Source organism: Gopherus evgoodei, chromosome 2 (assembly GCF_007399415.2).
Source record: "Gopherus evgoodei ecotype Sinaloan lineage chromosome 2, rGopEvg1_v1.p, whole genome shotgun sequence".
Lineage (NCBI taxonomy): Eukaryota > Metazoa > Chordata > Testudines > Testudinidae > Gopherus > Gopherus evgoodei.
The window spans coordinates 73,106,421-73,122,757 of NC_044323.1; the positions used below are offsets into that span (position 1 = coordinate 73,106,421).

Consider the following 16,337-nt stretch of genomic DNA (forward strand, 5'->3'; position numbering starts at 1 on the left):
GGCCAGCTACTGTCAGATGTGCTTTGACATTCCCATGTAAAATTCTGTATTTGGTCAAGTTATAAACCTTTGTGTAAAAAAAACAAAATACAAAAAAAACCCACTCAGTTCGCATGTGATATTGCCTTGGGTGCAACCTGAACTGTTGTGTCCCCTAACCCTCTAGCCTGAGGTGCCTTTTACAATGCTTTCAGAAAAGCCACTCCTGGCCTGCTAATGCATGGCCACTAGCACATAAAATCACTCCAAGATGTTTACATGAATACTGTCTCAGCCATTTATGAACAGTGACATGCACATATCCCTCAGTCCCAGGCTTGCCCCACAGAAATGTGTGTCTTGTACTGTTCAGTAGCCCACTGGACTGCACAAGCTCATAATTAGATCATTTCAACAAAGGGAAATGAATATGCACTAGACATTGTCTCAAGTGGACGCTTCCCAAACACTTCAAACACAGACACATTGGTTTAGATAAAACAGTAAAACAAGTTTATTAATTAGAGAAAGATAGACTTTAGTGGATTATAAGTGACAAGGCATAAGTCAGAAAAACAATATCAAACATGCAATTCCTAAACTTTACCAAGGCTAATACGCAAAAAAAGGCTTCTCTCACTCAAAAGCAGTCCTGAACCCCTCCCTGATTCCAAAAGCTTCTTTTGTTCTTTCTAACTGAGCAGAGATGGGGGCAGGGGGGAAAGTGGTGATGAGTAGGTCACTGTCCCTCACTTTTTATACTCTGCCTCTTTGTACTAGAAAAGTCTTTACTGGGTCATGGGGTCAGGAAATTCTATGGCATACGTGAGCTATCAACTGTCCTTCAGATGAATTTTAAAATTTCTTTTTACAACTTCTTTTTTACAACTATGCTGTTGGTGAATTGCCAATTAAGCAGGTAATTGCCTGTTAGCACCTAACTCATATGCCAGTGTGCCTTTGTCTTTGAGAAAATGGTGTGAGGGCGTTACTAAAATATGCTGCAGCTCTGGGCAATAATCATATAGTAAATCTCATAGCTCCATATATAATGTTGATACATTTTAACAGGACAAAGATGTTCAGTAGATTATGAGTTTCAAATGAAACCTCAAGGCATATACTGTACAAAATAGAACCATATCAAAGTGGTGAATATGGGGTACAGGTTGTCACATGGGGGTACTGTGTGTTACAATATATACTCAGACTTCAAGTTTGGCTGCTAAATTCTACAAGGCATGAACAGGACTATTCCTGAAATCGCTGCTGCCCAGCGGTGTTGTGGTGCTGGGAACTGAAACTGAAAGTGTGGAGAACGAGAGCATATGACAGACAAAGCTACTCCCCGCAATTTTCCTCCATTCAAGCATTTGTGAAACCCACTGGCAAATTGTGTCATTTCCCTCTAGTGGCAGGTCTACATAGAGGATAACAAACCGCTACCAACATCACTATTATCTTGGTGAAATAGCAGAGATGGTACAGCAGATCTAAAGGTTCCACCCTTCTCAATGACCCACATAGGGGACAGCATGATTCCATATGCCATCATACGTTTCCAATCTGCTTTCTCCCTCCCCTCACCCCCCCCTTTTTTTTTTTAAGGTTAAGAAGTTATACATGTACAAAAAGAAAACTATACTAAAAAGAAGTTAAGTTGTAAAGTGAAGCACTAAAAGGAAATGCCAAAACTAAGGGGGCTTGTACAATCTTAATTCAGCCCAAGCTGTATGTACTGCGATACAGTCTTTAATTACATATCACATACTACAACCGCTACCCTGATATATCATGAATTCCGATATAACACAGTAAAGCAGGGCTCGGGGGGGGGGGGGGGGGCGCTGTGCAGTCCCATGATCAAAACAAGTTTGATACAACGCGGTATCACCTATAACGGGGTAAGATTTTTTGGCTCCCAAGGGACAGCGTTATATTGAGGTAGAGGTGTATTTTTTTCCATGGAAATCCTGGGTCATTCAGTGCAGAGGATGGACTATGTGCACGGGATTAATCAGGGCTGTGTAGTGAAAGAGGCTGTTGTCTGAAGTACCCGACTCATTTGATGGAGAAGTTTGGAAGGTTGTATAATGAATGAGGCAGGGGATTGCAGGAAGAGAAAAGATGGTCACATGGTTAAAGCAACTGAGCACTGCCTGGAGACTTGATTTTTATCCCTGAAAGAGTTCCTATGTAGTCTAGGGAAATCCCTTAAACACACTTTTCACAGGTGGCACTACCTGGTCCTGAGCTTTCAGAGCTCCAACTGAAGGCAACGGGAGTTGTGCTTTGAACATATGAGTGCTAAGTACTCTGAAAATTGACCCTAGGTGTCTCAAATTGGGCATCCAAAGTTAGTGGATACTTCTGACCTTACTCTGTGCCTTAGTTCTCCATCTTTAAAACTGGATTTACTGCCACCCCTTAATTTCCCATGTGTGTTGTGAAAATAAGTTGATAATGTTTGTGAAGCACTCAGCTGCAACAAGTTTCATAGAAAGCCCAGGAGGAAATTATTAATTCTGACTTCAGAGCAGAGTTTGAATAGGACGATATGAAGATAAGCTAAATATCGAATAGCTGCTCATTAAGTGAGCACTGGCCATCTGTACTCTAAATGAGGCAGCTCAAATGGGGGAAAAATAGTGTGCAATCATGTAATTCAGGACTGTATCATAATGCATACATACAAGCGTGCCTTATTTCTATCTTTCATTAACTTAGAGACACTAAAAAGGTTGCTGAGCCTAGCTATCAGGCCCATGTTCTTTAAGTGTGAAGAATTCTAATTTTCACAGGTTGCTAGGATGATGACAGATACAAATCAATGTTTTGCTGAAGTTATACAAAACTCTTAATCTAGGCCCAAGACACCTGAGTGATCATAGTGCCTCCAAGCAAAGTCAAGCTCAGCCACATTGTTCTTGTTCTCTATTCATGGGAATTCTCCCTGTGGCCAGGCCTTCTCAGTTCATAGACCTTCGTGTTATAGAACCTCCTCTTAGAAATGTCTGCCAGAGTTCCTCAGGAGTCATCCTCAAGAATTACTGTAAGACATTTGTATCCATGTAATTGTTTTATCATTATGCCTTTTTGTCTAACGGCTCTTCCTTATAGTGTTATGTTCTTTCTACTCCGTTTTGTTTGTTCAGAGGGGGTAACTATTGGGCTCTGGGCTACTAAACCAGCTGTTTAGAGAACAAAGGAAGTTTCACAGTGCAAAGTAAAAAACTCATCTCACACTGATGGTCGAAACCAGCACTGTAGTATTTACATTTTCTGTCTTATAATAAATTAAAGTACCTTACAAAAATCATGCAGCAATTACAATCAGTTCCATTGCATTTCTTTCGTTTATATTGTCCTGTACATCTTGTTCTTTGGGGAAGCTGTTATGGCAATTTATGAAATACTATTTAGACTTTTTTAAACAATTGCCATTTAAAATGCATCTAAAAGAGAATGAAAACTTGTAATAGAATCCATTGCTAATTTAAGCATCTTGGTCATGAAATTTACAAGTTAAAATATCTATTTCAACAAGTCAGTATTTAAGATGCAATTTTTATTCTAACTGCTACTAACAAACTACATTACTGAAATAAAGAATTGTAGGGCAATTTGGCAAACAAAATATTCATTAAGCCATATTAACATTACTTTTGGGCAAAAAGTGAGAATGGAATACAATTACTTGGCAAGAACAGGTATGCAGATAAAGAAAAAAAGTCTGCCTTTTAAGAAAGCTAGTTAAATAAAAATACAGGTTTAAATTATCAGTGTTGCAGAAATAGTGTCACTTAAACGTAAACACTTCTTACATCTGGAGCAAGAAAAGCTGAGAATATGGTAACTACTAAAGCCTCAACTGCTGAAAACTGCTCCCTGGATTCGTGCCATGTAAAACTAGACTGCAGAGAAACTCTTTACCAGGATGTCTCTGGGGCCAGGATTTTGTTATGCGAATAGTATCAGAGGGTGTAGCCGTGTTAGTCTGTGTCCACAGAAACAACAAGGAGTCCAGCAGCACCTTAAAGGCTAACAGATTTATTTGGGCATAAGCTTCTGCGGGTAAAAACCCCACTTCTTCAGTTGCAACTGTGAAGTGGGGTTTTTTACCCACGAAAGCTTATACCCAAATAAGTCCGTTAGTCCTTTAAGGTGTCAGCAGACTACTCGTTATGTGAAAGTAAATCCTGTATTCTCTTTGCCTTCTTACTTGGATAATTTTCAGGATGACAGAATATTTTCAATATACATCATCAAAACAGGAACTACTCCCTCCAGATGAAGATGCAAATATTCAGTGGCATTCTGGGAATAACTGTAGCATCCCAGGGAGAAAAAAAAAAAACTGAGCTAGACTATGACTCTGTTTATATTTGCTATTAGCTCTGATCTTAGAACTCTTGTCCTACTTCCACCTTTTTCTCACTTTTGTTTATTACCCTCATACATTGCATCACATGAATTATAGATTGTTTGCTTAGGCTAAGGACCTTAAGTGTTTTTGAAAATGTTATCCCTTATCTTTTGTTACTTCTGTAAATTAACTGATAAAACAAAAAAGTTACTCACTTTGTGCAGTAACAATAGTTCTTCAAGATATGTCCCTCAATGGGTGCTCCACTATAGGTGTGCACACCCTGGTGCTTCCGATTGGAAAATTTCAATAGCAGTCTGTCCCGGCGGGGCATGCTCAGCTCCCTGCCTGCCACGAGGCTACCCAACGTGCACAGGCATTTCCTTCTTAGTTCCTTTTCTATCGCAGAGTCAACCAGTGGAACTCCAAAGCACACGGGAGGAGGGTGGGTCATGGAGCACGCACAGGGACACATATCTCGAAGGTGAGTAACTTCTTCGAATAGTGTCCCTATGGGTGCTCCACTGTAGGTGAGTCTCAAGCAGTACCCACTACAGGAGGCTGGGACTGCAGAGTCAAGTGATACAGACTGTTTTGTGGCACCAAATTGGGCATCTGTAGCCAAATCCCCGAGGGCATAGTGTTCTGCAAAAGGTATGCGCAGTTGCCCAAGTAGCTGCTCTGCAGATCTGAGATATAGAGATGGTGATGGAAGAGGAGGAGACTGACCTGGTGGAATGCATGCATATTGAAGATTGGGGTATTATCCCATGCTATTGGTAGCGGAGTTTAATACAGTCAGAGACCCATTTGGAGAGCCGCTGAGTTGAGATCGCTGCACCTTTCGATCTATCTGCAACAGAGAGAAAGTCCTAGATATTCTAAAGGTCTTTGTTCTGTCTAAACAGAAGGTAGAGGCTCTTCTCATGTCAAGCATATGGAGGATGGTTTCCCTGTTGTCTTCATGAGGTTTGGGATAAAATGTTGAAAGCTAAATAAGCTGCTCCTGTGAAATTCAGAATTCACTTCAGGGGTGAACTTTGGATGTGGTCTGAGTGTGACCTCGTCAGGGAAGAGCACAGTAAAAAAAGAGGGATGCGCCATCAAAGCTGCTATCTCCCCCATCCTTCTTGCTGAAGTGATGGCAATGAGGAACGCCACCATCATGGAAAGGTGAGTTCATGAACAAGAGGCCATGGTTTCAAATGGCAGTCTAGTCAGTCAACCTAGATTGAGGTTCCGTTGAGGAGCAGGGGGCCTGGCTGCAGGAAGAGGTTTGCTATGTCTTTAAGAAACCTCTTCATAGTTTGGAGGGAGAAGTTTGAGTAGTCTTCTACCTGCTAGTGGAAGGCTGCAACTGTTGCTAAATGAACCTTCAGTAAGCTAATAAAGAGACCTGATTTCTTAAAGATTAGCATGTGTGGTCTAGGACCACCACTAAGGTGGCTGAATTACGGGTGACACCTTGAGCTGGCACCAGATCTGGAACCTCTTCCATTTCTGAAGGTAGGAATGACAAGTAGTGCTCTTTCTACTGTGTAACAGCACCTCCTTTAGCTCCTCAGAGCAAGAAGTTTCTATGTGTTGTAACCATCGAGACACCACGCTTGAGTCACAGGACTCACAGATTGGGCCTCATTCTGTAACAGGAGGTAAGGAGTGATTGGTAGAGTCAGCCATCAGTGGACACAGTCCCAGCTGCGACAGGTAACACTACCACATCTGGGCGATCAGAATGTTTACTTTTTCCCTTTTTATCTTCAACAGGACTGGCGGCAATAGAGTGAATGTGGGAATGGTGTAAAGAAGGCCCTGGTCCTGAGAAAGGAGGAGTATGTCTCCCATGGAGTGTCATCTCATTCCTGCCTTGGAGCAGTACTTTGGATATTTCTTGTTCTGATGAGTAGCAAACAAATCTATTACCAGTGTACCCCACTGACAGACTAGGTCATACAGAATCACCGACTATTTCCCATTCATGGTCATGTGGAAATCTGCAGCCAAGACTGTCAGACGTCGTGCTGTGTATTCCCAATAGGCACATCACTGATATTAGGACACTGTGGGAGATACACCAGTTCCATAGCTTCGGTGCTTCTACGCAGAGGGAATGAGACCTGGCACCTCCCTGTCAGTTTATGTAGTACATACAGGCCATGTTGTCTGTCATGATCTTTGTATGCATGTCCCTGATCTGTGGGAGGAAGAGACTGCATGCATTTCTGACCACTCATTTCTGAGCTCGAGCAGGCTGATGTGGAGGCACGTCTCTGCTGGACACCATTTGCCCTGTATTGTACAAGAAGCATTGAGATGCATTCCCTATCCAATGAGAGATGCATTGGTGGTCAGGAGAAGGGAGGGGTAAGACTGAGCAAAAGGGATTTCCAAACAGACATTTACTGGGCTCTTCCACCAGTCCAAGGATTGCCTAACCTTGGTGGGCATCGATAGAAGCTTGTCTATGTTGTCTTTGTTCAGCCTGTACACTGAACCAAACCATGTTTGCAAGCACCTCATGCATAGTCTGGCATGAGCAACAACCGATGCGCCCACGACCATGTGTCCCAGAAGCTGAAGGCATGTCTGGCCAAGATTTGGGGGCTGGATTATACTGTCTCTATTAATTGAGAGAGACTGAGAAATCTCATGTGGAAGGAGTGGCCTTGCCTCAATAGAGTCGAGGTCAGCTCCTATGAATTCTAGCCTTTGAACTGGTGTTAAGGTTGAGTTTTGTTCGATGATCTCTAGGCTCAGATTCAGAAATGGGTCCCATGTTGTCTGAGTGACTCGTTAGGTCTCTGTGCATGCCCTGAGAAAGCAATCCTCCAGGTAGGGATAAATCATTATGCCCTGAGAGTGTAAGTGGGCTGCTACTACTGAGAGGACCTTGGAAAAAAACACCCTGGGGGCCAATGAGAGGCTGAACAGGAATACTCTGTACCAACAGTGGTCCTGGCCCAGTGTGAATCTGAGGTAATGCCTGTGACTTGGTACAATAGAAATGTGGAAGTATGCGCCTTGAAGGTCAAGGTATGAGAACCAAACTCCTCCTTCTAATGCTGGGATGATTATTGATAAGGTGGTCATCTTCAATTTCTGAGCTTTGACATATCCGTTGAGCACGCTGAAATCCAGTATGGGTCTCCAACTTCCCTTTTTCTTTGGGATCAGGAAAAAAGAGTAGAAGCCTTTGCCTCAGATGTACAGGCACAGGTTCTATAGCTCTTAAACTGAGGAGATTGCTTACAGCTTGACATAGAAGACTTGCGAGAAGAGTCCCTGAAGTGGGATGGGGAAATGTGTTCACGAGGGGGGAGGGAGGAGAAGTGGATGGCATATCCATTCCAGATGATTTCCAACACCCACTGTTCAGAGGTTATCCATTCTCCAGTGCTGCGGAATGGGGTAAGGTGGTCTCCGAAAGAAGGAGTCGGGTTTCCTAGTGTAAGGTGATAAGGAGAGTGTTCTACAGGTGCCTTGACCAAACCATCAAAACCACCGCTTCAAGGTTGAGGGCTGAGACCAAGTCAGTTGTTGTCCCAATTGCTTTCGCTTAGGGAACCTTGATTTCTCTCTCTGTGACGCATAAGATTTCTGTGATGAGAATTGAGGCCTTTACTGTGATGGTCGGGGCTTCAACGGCAGCCAAGAGCTGTATTTTCTCTTGTAGGCTGGCATGTATACCCCTAGGGAACGAAGGGTCACCGAAGAATCCTTCAAATGTGTGAAGGGACACATCTGTCTTTTTGGCGAACGACTTTGTTCCCTCAAGGGGAAGGTTCTCCACCATGGTTTGGATCTCTTTAGAGAAGTCTGACAACTGTAGCTAAGAAGCCCTTCTCATAACCACAGCCATGGAAATTGAATGTGCCACCATGTCTGCCACATCTAATGCAGACTGAAGAGACGTTTACACCACCAACTAGCCCTCGTTAATTATGGCCATAAATTGGTCTCTCTGAGAGTTTGGGAGCTGATCAATAAAGGAAACTAGTTTCACATTGTTCTGGTAGTCATATTTGGCCAATAAGGCCTGGTAATTAGCCAACCAGAACTGAGAAGTGGCTGATTAATACATTTTTCTGCCAAAGAAGTCCAAGCATTTCTCGGTCATATGGGGTGGATTTAAACTGGTATTGGCAGTCCCTAGAATTAACCACATCCACAATGATAGAACTTGGAGGTGGGTGGGAAATGAAAAATTCTGTGCCCTTCACCTGCACAAAATGCTTTTTGTCTGCCCACTTATATGTCAGTGGGATGGATGCAGAAGTCTGCCATATAACTCTGGCAAGATCCAGTAGTGCCTCATTAACTGGGACAGTGTCCACCAGTTTGTGGTAAGGCTCAGTCATTTCGTGCAGTTGTATTTGCAGGGCAGCTGCCACTCTCTGAGCTAAGTCCTGGAATTACTTAAAATCATCCGCCATGGTTGGTGAAGAGAGCATCACTACCTCAACAGGTTAGGACAATTAGCAATGAGCTTGAGTGCCTTCCTTTTCTGCCTCAGCTTCAACTTTCTTCCACAGTTGCTCAGGAGATTCCGAACTCTTTGCTGCTTCAGCTGAAAGATGGTGCCTCCTTGCCTGTTGGTATGCCATACTACGGGCCTCGGAGGCTTGTTGCCTCTGAGCCTGCCTGGGGCCCCAGTACATTGAGGGTATGTGGCTGGTGCTGGTAATCATGGTTGCCCAAACCATGGAGATTGAAGGGCAGGCTGGCAATACGCCCTGGAATCCATTATGAAATTGGGACCCATAGGCAGGTAGGATGAGCGGTGGGAACCCATGTCCCCTCACTCACTATCTGACTCTGGTCTGATGAGAAGAAAGGTGGTGCATGGCATGGAGATGTCAGAGTCCAGTGTTCTGGGAGAACTCAGCACCGGAACCCTGGTACTGAGTAGTGGTGAGTCCAGTATGTTCGACACAGAGAGGTTTCCCGTGCGCAAGAGAAACTCGATGGTGCAGACGTTAGTGCCACTGGTTGTTGGTGGCAAGAGGCCTGTATTGACTGAGTCAGAGATGCAGACCTAGTCATATGGCCCATTGGTGCCACGCACATTTGGGTTGGTGCCAGTGACAGCATCAATGTAGCCTTCCCTAGGGCAGATCTTCCATGCATTTCATGCCCCAGCAGTAGTGGTACTTCTTTGCCAATGTCCATCGGGTCTTTGGACAGACTGATTTACTCTGCTGGCTCAGTACCACATCTGCCCTGGGTACCATCTCTAGATGGCTTCAGTGCTGTCAGTACCGATGGAGCCGGAGATAATTTCTGGTTCGATCAGGACTCACTATGAGGAGACTCAGACATTTTCTTAGCAGTCTTGAATGAGTGGCTCATCTCCTTGGGATCTCATGCCTTCGACCCAGAAAGTCACGGCAAAAGTTCTTATCGGGACGCTGGGGGTTGAAGGCCGATTCCACAAGCAGGAGTTTAAGCCTTAACTCTCTGTCCTTCCTGGATCTGCTTTTAACTGCTGTCACCAACCACACTTTTTTGGATTGTGCTTTTTCTCCCCAGGGAGCTTACACACTGAAAATGTCCACCCGTCACTGGGATGGATTCTTTTCAGCTATGGCACTTTTTGAAGCCTGAAAAGCCAAGCACTGGGGTTTGTGGAAAGCAACTCTTTTCTTACCCTCCCCTCCTTTTTTTTTTTTTAAGCAGGGGCAACTAAAAACAAACAAGGTACTAAAAGAAAAAGGCTGCAAAGGAAACTAAAATTTGAAAAACTATAGGGAGTTAACGATCTGTGAATGGACAGCTCTTAGCTCAGTCTCTAAACAGGGGTGGTTGTGAAGGAACTGAGGAGGAAATGCCCAAGCACACTGGCCAGCCTCATGGCAGGCAGGAGGCATGGGAGGAACAGACTGATATTGAAATTCTCCAATCGGCAGCGTGGGGGCGCACACACCCCTACAGTGGACACTACTCAAAAAAAAAAAATCTGTTATTTTATTGAGGTAGTGCACAACAACAGCACCAGTCAGGAGCAGGGCATTACTGTGCTAGGTATGTAAGTAGATATTGTATTGGTCTCAAAAATCTTGTAAAGATAAGACTTGGCTTTTGTTTTTGCCATTATGTGATTTAACCCCAGTCTGAGCAGATCTAGAGGACACTGTGATAAAATGTTTGTGCCCTGTGTGAGCACTGGTGTTTACACAATTGCTACCATTGGTGAATTGTACCAGTGGAGATTCTTTAAAATATTAGTACAATTTACAGAATGCATAAACTGTGATAGAATGCATAAAAACTTTCTACCCTGAGTATTGCTATCACTTCAAACCACATTGCCATCTTTTATCAGCCAGCGTATACAACCCATCCCTATCTGCTTCCCCACTCCACCCAAGACCTCACTCTCTATTGCTCTCTCTCTCTCCAGTAGCATCTTGTCACAGAGTAACAAAACTAATATCAACTTGCATACAAATCTGTGGTACCAAGAGCACTGAGTAACCTACATTGCAGAAGACTGTGCTGACACCACAGAGTAAGTATCAGCCCCACAGACTTCAGTTTGTTCAGGCCTCCTTCAGTGCTTAAATATCAAGATGAAAGGTGTCTTAGAGGGCACTAGCAGTAATCTGTGTACACATCAGCACTTGATGCTTGTTGACAGAAAAGAGAGAGAGAGATGAAGGCTATAATACAGCAAGTGAATTAACACTTTTCTGGAGACGTTCCAAATTCCTAGAACTCCATACTTGGCCCCTCAGTAAGCAGGAAAAATAGTTGGCACAGGAAGAACACAAAAATAGTTACAGATTATAAAACATTTATGGGATGTTCTGTACTTGCATTAAGGATAGTACTTATAGCTACAGAAAAAAAAGTCTCCAGCAAGACAAAGTAATGAAAAAGATTTAATACCCAATATTTTCTAAGGGTGTTGACCATATACCACTGACAATTCCACTGATGCCCATTTAATATTTTACCACATTAAACTATAGGAATTTACTCATCTCCTTTCTCCACTGTAGTTGATCAGTGTCTGCAGGTTCACCTGAGTTTAAAGTAAAAAGAGCTGGCATCTAAAGAAACTTTTGCTGCTGAGTTTTTACACTTGCAGAAAGCAGGCCTTCTGTAAATTGTGCACTGAATAGGTCATACTAGTAGCTATTTACAGATATTTTCTCCTCTCCCACATTAAGAAAACTGCTTCTCAGAAGAAAACCCTCTTGAAGATTTTTCAATGTCAAAGCAAAACACATGTAGCTTCTCTCCCCATTCCATCTTTTAAAATAAACATCTTAAAGCAAATAAAGTAAGTAATGTGGGGGGAAAAAAAGAAACCTAGTCATGTATATTGCAATTCAGAATAACTCCATCTAGATGTGAAGATTCAGTCAGCTGCCATTTACTTACACCTGACAATATGTTTAAAGCTCTCTTTTCTTTGTTTTTTTTTTTTAAAAGGTAATCCCTGTGATTGTGCAGTTTTCAAAATTTGCTTCACTCCCATCACCTCCCCCACAAGAAGGAAAATCTGCTCCAAGAGGCAGGAGTATACTCAGTGTTGTGAGACGGACTGCTTTATCCCTGCTCAGCCCTTTTGTCTTTGGCCTCCCACAGCATTGCTGTGGTCACTGAGCATTACTATCCCTAGATAGAAGGATAGAAGTCTTGCTTCACATTGGCCTTAACTCTGTCCCCATTTAAATTTTTTTGCCAACTAAGCCCATCATGGAGGAAAGGGGAAGAGCAACTTGAAATCTGTTTCCTCTACGAAGGGTGGTGGCAAGTCAGCTACTCTAGCAGTTCTGCATGAGGCAGTGAAGTAGTAACAAGAGGTGCCCCACTACTACTTTCACTTCTATAAGGATCTCAAAGCACCCTGCAAATATTTATTAAGCCTCATAATGCCTTATGAGATGGGCAAGTATTATTCCCATTTTGCAATGAAGAAAAAGTCAGATGTTACACAATTTTCTAAAGGTTACATAGGCAGAAAGTCTGTGGCAGAGGTGAAAACAGAATCCAGTCACCCAAGCCCTCTACACTTTAGTCACTCATCTTTCCTCATCTCTGGTAGGTGGTGGAGATAGGAAAACCCCAGAATGGGAGTGTAGCAGGGTGCTGTTGCAGAAGCACTGAATTAGCCCGACTGGTCAGCTCCAATCAAGGAAAACAGATTGGGGCTGACGGAAAAGGCCTGATACTGGCCTGAGGATTGGCAACACCTGGTGGCCTGACAAACCAAGGGCTATAAAGGCTGGGAGGGAGCCAGAAGGCAGGGGGCAGCCAAGTAGAAGTCAGTTAGGGACGGAGCTGGAGGCCTCCAAGCTGAAGGCTGAGTCTGCCTGTAAAGCTTATATATTGATGGACACTGATGGTGGGACAACCTTAAGTAAATAAAAGACACGGGTGTTGCACAACCCTGAAGCCTCTCTGAGCCTTATTGGGGAGAGCAAGCAGGCCCTAGGAAGAGAGGCAGGTCATGAACCCTGTTACAGGGAAGATAAAAAGGAAGAGTGATCTTGTATCCAGATCTAAATTAAAATGACCTCTTTAGTTGCCACATCATATTCCAAACGTGTGTTTAAAACTTGCATTTTATCCCCAAGTCTCCTTCACTATTACTGTTTTCCAGTTTTCCCTCACTATTCAATATCTGTTTGATTATCCTTCTTCTAAATTAAATCATGATATTTTCTGTCTGTTTGTAGTTTGTCTAGTGTTTGCATTTTTTTTTAACCTAATTTGTATTGGCAGCACCTGTCATTTTTATTACCATGCTATTTACTCCCTTTTTCAGACCTTTAATATCTTAAAACACCAGATCTAACCACATCCTCCTCTAATACTGCACGCAGCTTTTTCAAGAAATGGCATGAAACTGACCCAAACCTTGTTGGTTTTGCTTCTGCACACAGGACTCTGAAGCACAAGGAAAACTAACAAGACTCCATGCAGTTTTTGTTCTGCTGCAAATTAAATGTATGAGCAGCAGCAACGGCACTGAAATAGTCTGAAGTCTTGAGAAAACAGTACTCCATCAGTTTATACCCTATTCATATCTTGAATGGTACATTTACAAACCACAAGGGATAAAAGCTCACTTTTTCAAAAAGAATCAAAGCTTAGAATCTGCAGGCAGTTGTCAGCACTCACCCAGGGAAGCTTCCTACTTATCCATTATGATCAGATTTTTTTCCCCCCCACCCCTGGTCCCTGGCCTAGAGGACTCAATCTAATTAATGATTTCAACAATAAAGCTGTTTTCTTAAACAAAAAGGGGCAATTTCCAGAAATGTTTTCTCTCTATATATATATATATGTATTATGGCAGTTGTAAAGAAAGATTTCTTTTAAAAAAATTGCTTAGTGCTAATGTTCTGAATGAAGAAAAAGGATAGAAAAAAGTTAAGCTTAATGGCATGGTTTTTAGAATTTTATAGTGTAGTCAATCACTACTCTCCATATGCATGCATGTTCATGAGAGCCATGTAGTGCGCTGAAGGGAAATAGACCGCTCATGCTGTAAAGATATATTAAGATTTTAAAAACCACTTACTCTCTAGTTCTTCTCTCTCAAAGTTTGTGTTGACAGTAGAGCTAGTTTTGCCCATATCCACAACAGCTTCTTCATCATGACCCTAAAGAAACAAACACAATATGGATTTGTTTCACTTTTGATAACCCATCCAGAAATCCAAAACTCATTTCAACCGTAACACATTAAAGAATGGGTTATACAATACACTCATACATACAATTTATAAAGACAGCGGAAGTTGTTATACATCCATTTTCTGATACAATAATAAAATAGAGACCAACTTGTGGAGGAAGAAGAAGAGGAAGTGGAGTTCTATGTAGAAATATCTTTTCACTTTCTATGAAAAAATCTTTTTACTACTGAAGGAAAATATTCTGCTTGTGAGAAATATCACTTTGATGAAATATCACTATGAACCTAAGCATCATTAAAACAACTGAGGTTACCTTACAGTAAAGGAGAACTTACAAAATATTTCACTTAGACTAAGACAACACTACAGAATACCTTTTGTACATATGAATTTATCTTTTGACTGCGTGCGTTTCTCGTGACAAAACAAAACTGGATCCAGCTGTCCTGATAATGGCACAAAAACTTTAGAGCCCAGTTTTGGCTAATGCCACATTAAACTAACCAGGATAGATTAGGGATGCAGCACAGGTGATGTATTTCTATTATAGTAGCTCCTAGGCGCTCCACCTCAGTGACCAGAAGGCCATTGCACTAGGTGCTGCACAAACACAAAACAAGAAGACAGTCATTAGCACAAAGAGCTTACCGTCTAACTATAAGACAAAAAGAGTTAGATAGAGATAGATGGGGGGGCGGTTTACAAGGAAACAATGAGGTTGTAGTGATCAACATGTTAAGCAGTGGTCTCAGCACACCAGCAGCCTAACCATTGTCAAGTTTTCTGTAGGCATCATAACCCAGGAGAGTTTTAAGGAGGAATTTGAAGGCACATAATGAGGTATCTTTGCAGATGTTTATGGGGAGCTTCGTGCAAGCATGAAGGGCAGGCATCTGGGGAGAATATATAAAGGTGCTCGTTTGAAATTTTAACAAGTGAGAGATGGCAGCTGACATCTGGCTAATCAGGAGGCAGCCTTTTGATGTTGAACAAGAGAAGTAGAGGAGGTATAGGCTGTTAAGGCCTTAAAATTGAAGGCAAAAAGCTTATGTTTCCAGGTCACAGTGCCTCTAAATAAATGCACTGCAATTTTGTTGAGCTGACAACCAGAAATAGCAGACAGTCTTCATAAAATGCTAGGCCAAAAAACTTCATATTTCAGAAAGTGTTTAAATTCTCCAGACAATATAGGAGGGAAAAAACATCGGAAGTGTTCAGATTCACAGAATACCTGGATTTTTCCAAGGTTCTAGATTGCTCCTCCTCAAGAAATAAACATTAAAGTTTAAGGATAAAAGATACTGATAAGAAGCAATTTATGTTTAACAGTGGAAGAAGTTTATTTAAATAAGAAAACCTGTGCTGGTTTATTAAAAGACTTAGGAACTAAAACTCAATCCAAAAACTATAGAAAAATATTCTGAACAGCATACTTTTGTACAGAGAGTCTATGTAAGCTTCTCCAGCACGAGCAAGTAGTATTTGAGAGTAAAAGTCTCTCTGCAACTGATCTGTACAACTTAAAATTGTCCCTGAAGAGGGCCTTGATGCAGCATAGTCACCTTGTTGTGATGAAGAGGCTTGCATATTCCAATGATCCTCAGTTATGTTTTTGGGAGCTTCATACTCCTGGTAGGGTCTCCCAGCATGAACAGGTCTGAGGAGAGGTTCAGACAAAGCACGGTCCAATCCCTTAAGTCCTCAACAGCACATCAGGCAGAAGAGGTTCTTTAGACCTCAACGGCTATGAAAGCGATGAAGGCTGCAGCAAAATTGGAGATCTCTAGTCGTCTTGGACTTTCCCTGCCACTGCACCCTAGACCTCCAGCGTGTCATGATCGTGTGATCTTTGTAGGCACACCAGCTTCCCCACATTAAAAGAAATCGCATGCAAGCTTTTACCATGGAAAATCTCTTTCCAAACTTCCAAATCCTGTGGAGACAGACTAGTGGTGATGGGGACAGGATTAGTGGATCTGGCAGTCCCTAGCCACAAATCTGCACATAAGCGGCTGTAGTCAGATAGTCGTCTGGCACCTGGACTGAGACAGGGGTGCAATTTGGCAGCTACTATCACAACTGAGCAGTCCTCTTTAGGATCCTCTCTGCTCACCCTGCACGGGGAGAGGGCTAGAAAAGGTGCCCTAAACCTAGACTGTCTCACCCCCTCCTGGGTGGATTACCTGGTCCAGTGAGATCACTCTGCCTGCAGTCGAAGCTATAAAAGACAGTGACTTTTTGCTACATGTAATGTTTGCACCCTGATGGATATCAAAGATGATGTACAACTGGAAAGAAGAACTGCTATCATCGCCAGGGAACTAGGAATATATAACATC

At 42.5% G+C, this 16,337-nt stretch overlaps 1 protein-coding gene across 1 annotated transcript in view; it reads right to left on the reverse strand.

Moving 5' to 3' along the window:
• SLC4A7 (solute carrier family 4 member 7) overlaps positions 1-16,337 on the reverse strand; it is a 174,763-nt gene that overhangs the window by 85,244 nt on the left and 73,182 nt on the right. The window contains 1 exon segment of the mRNA XM_030550993.1: positions 13,881-13,962. Within this exon segment, the coding sequence (XP_030406853.1) occupies positions 13,881-13,962 (82 nt within the window).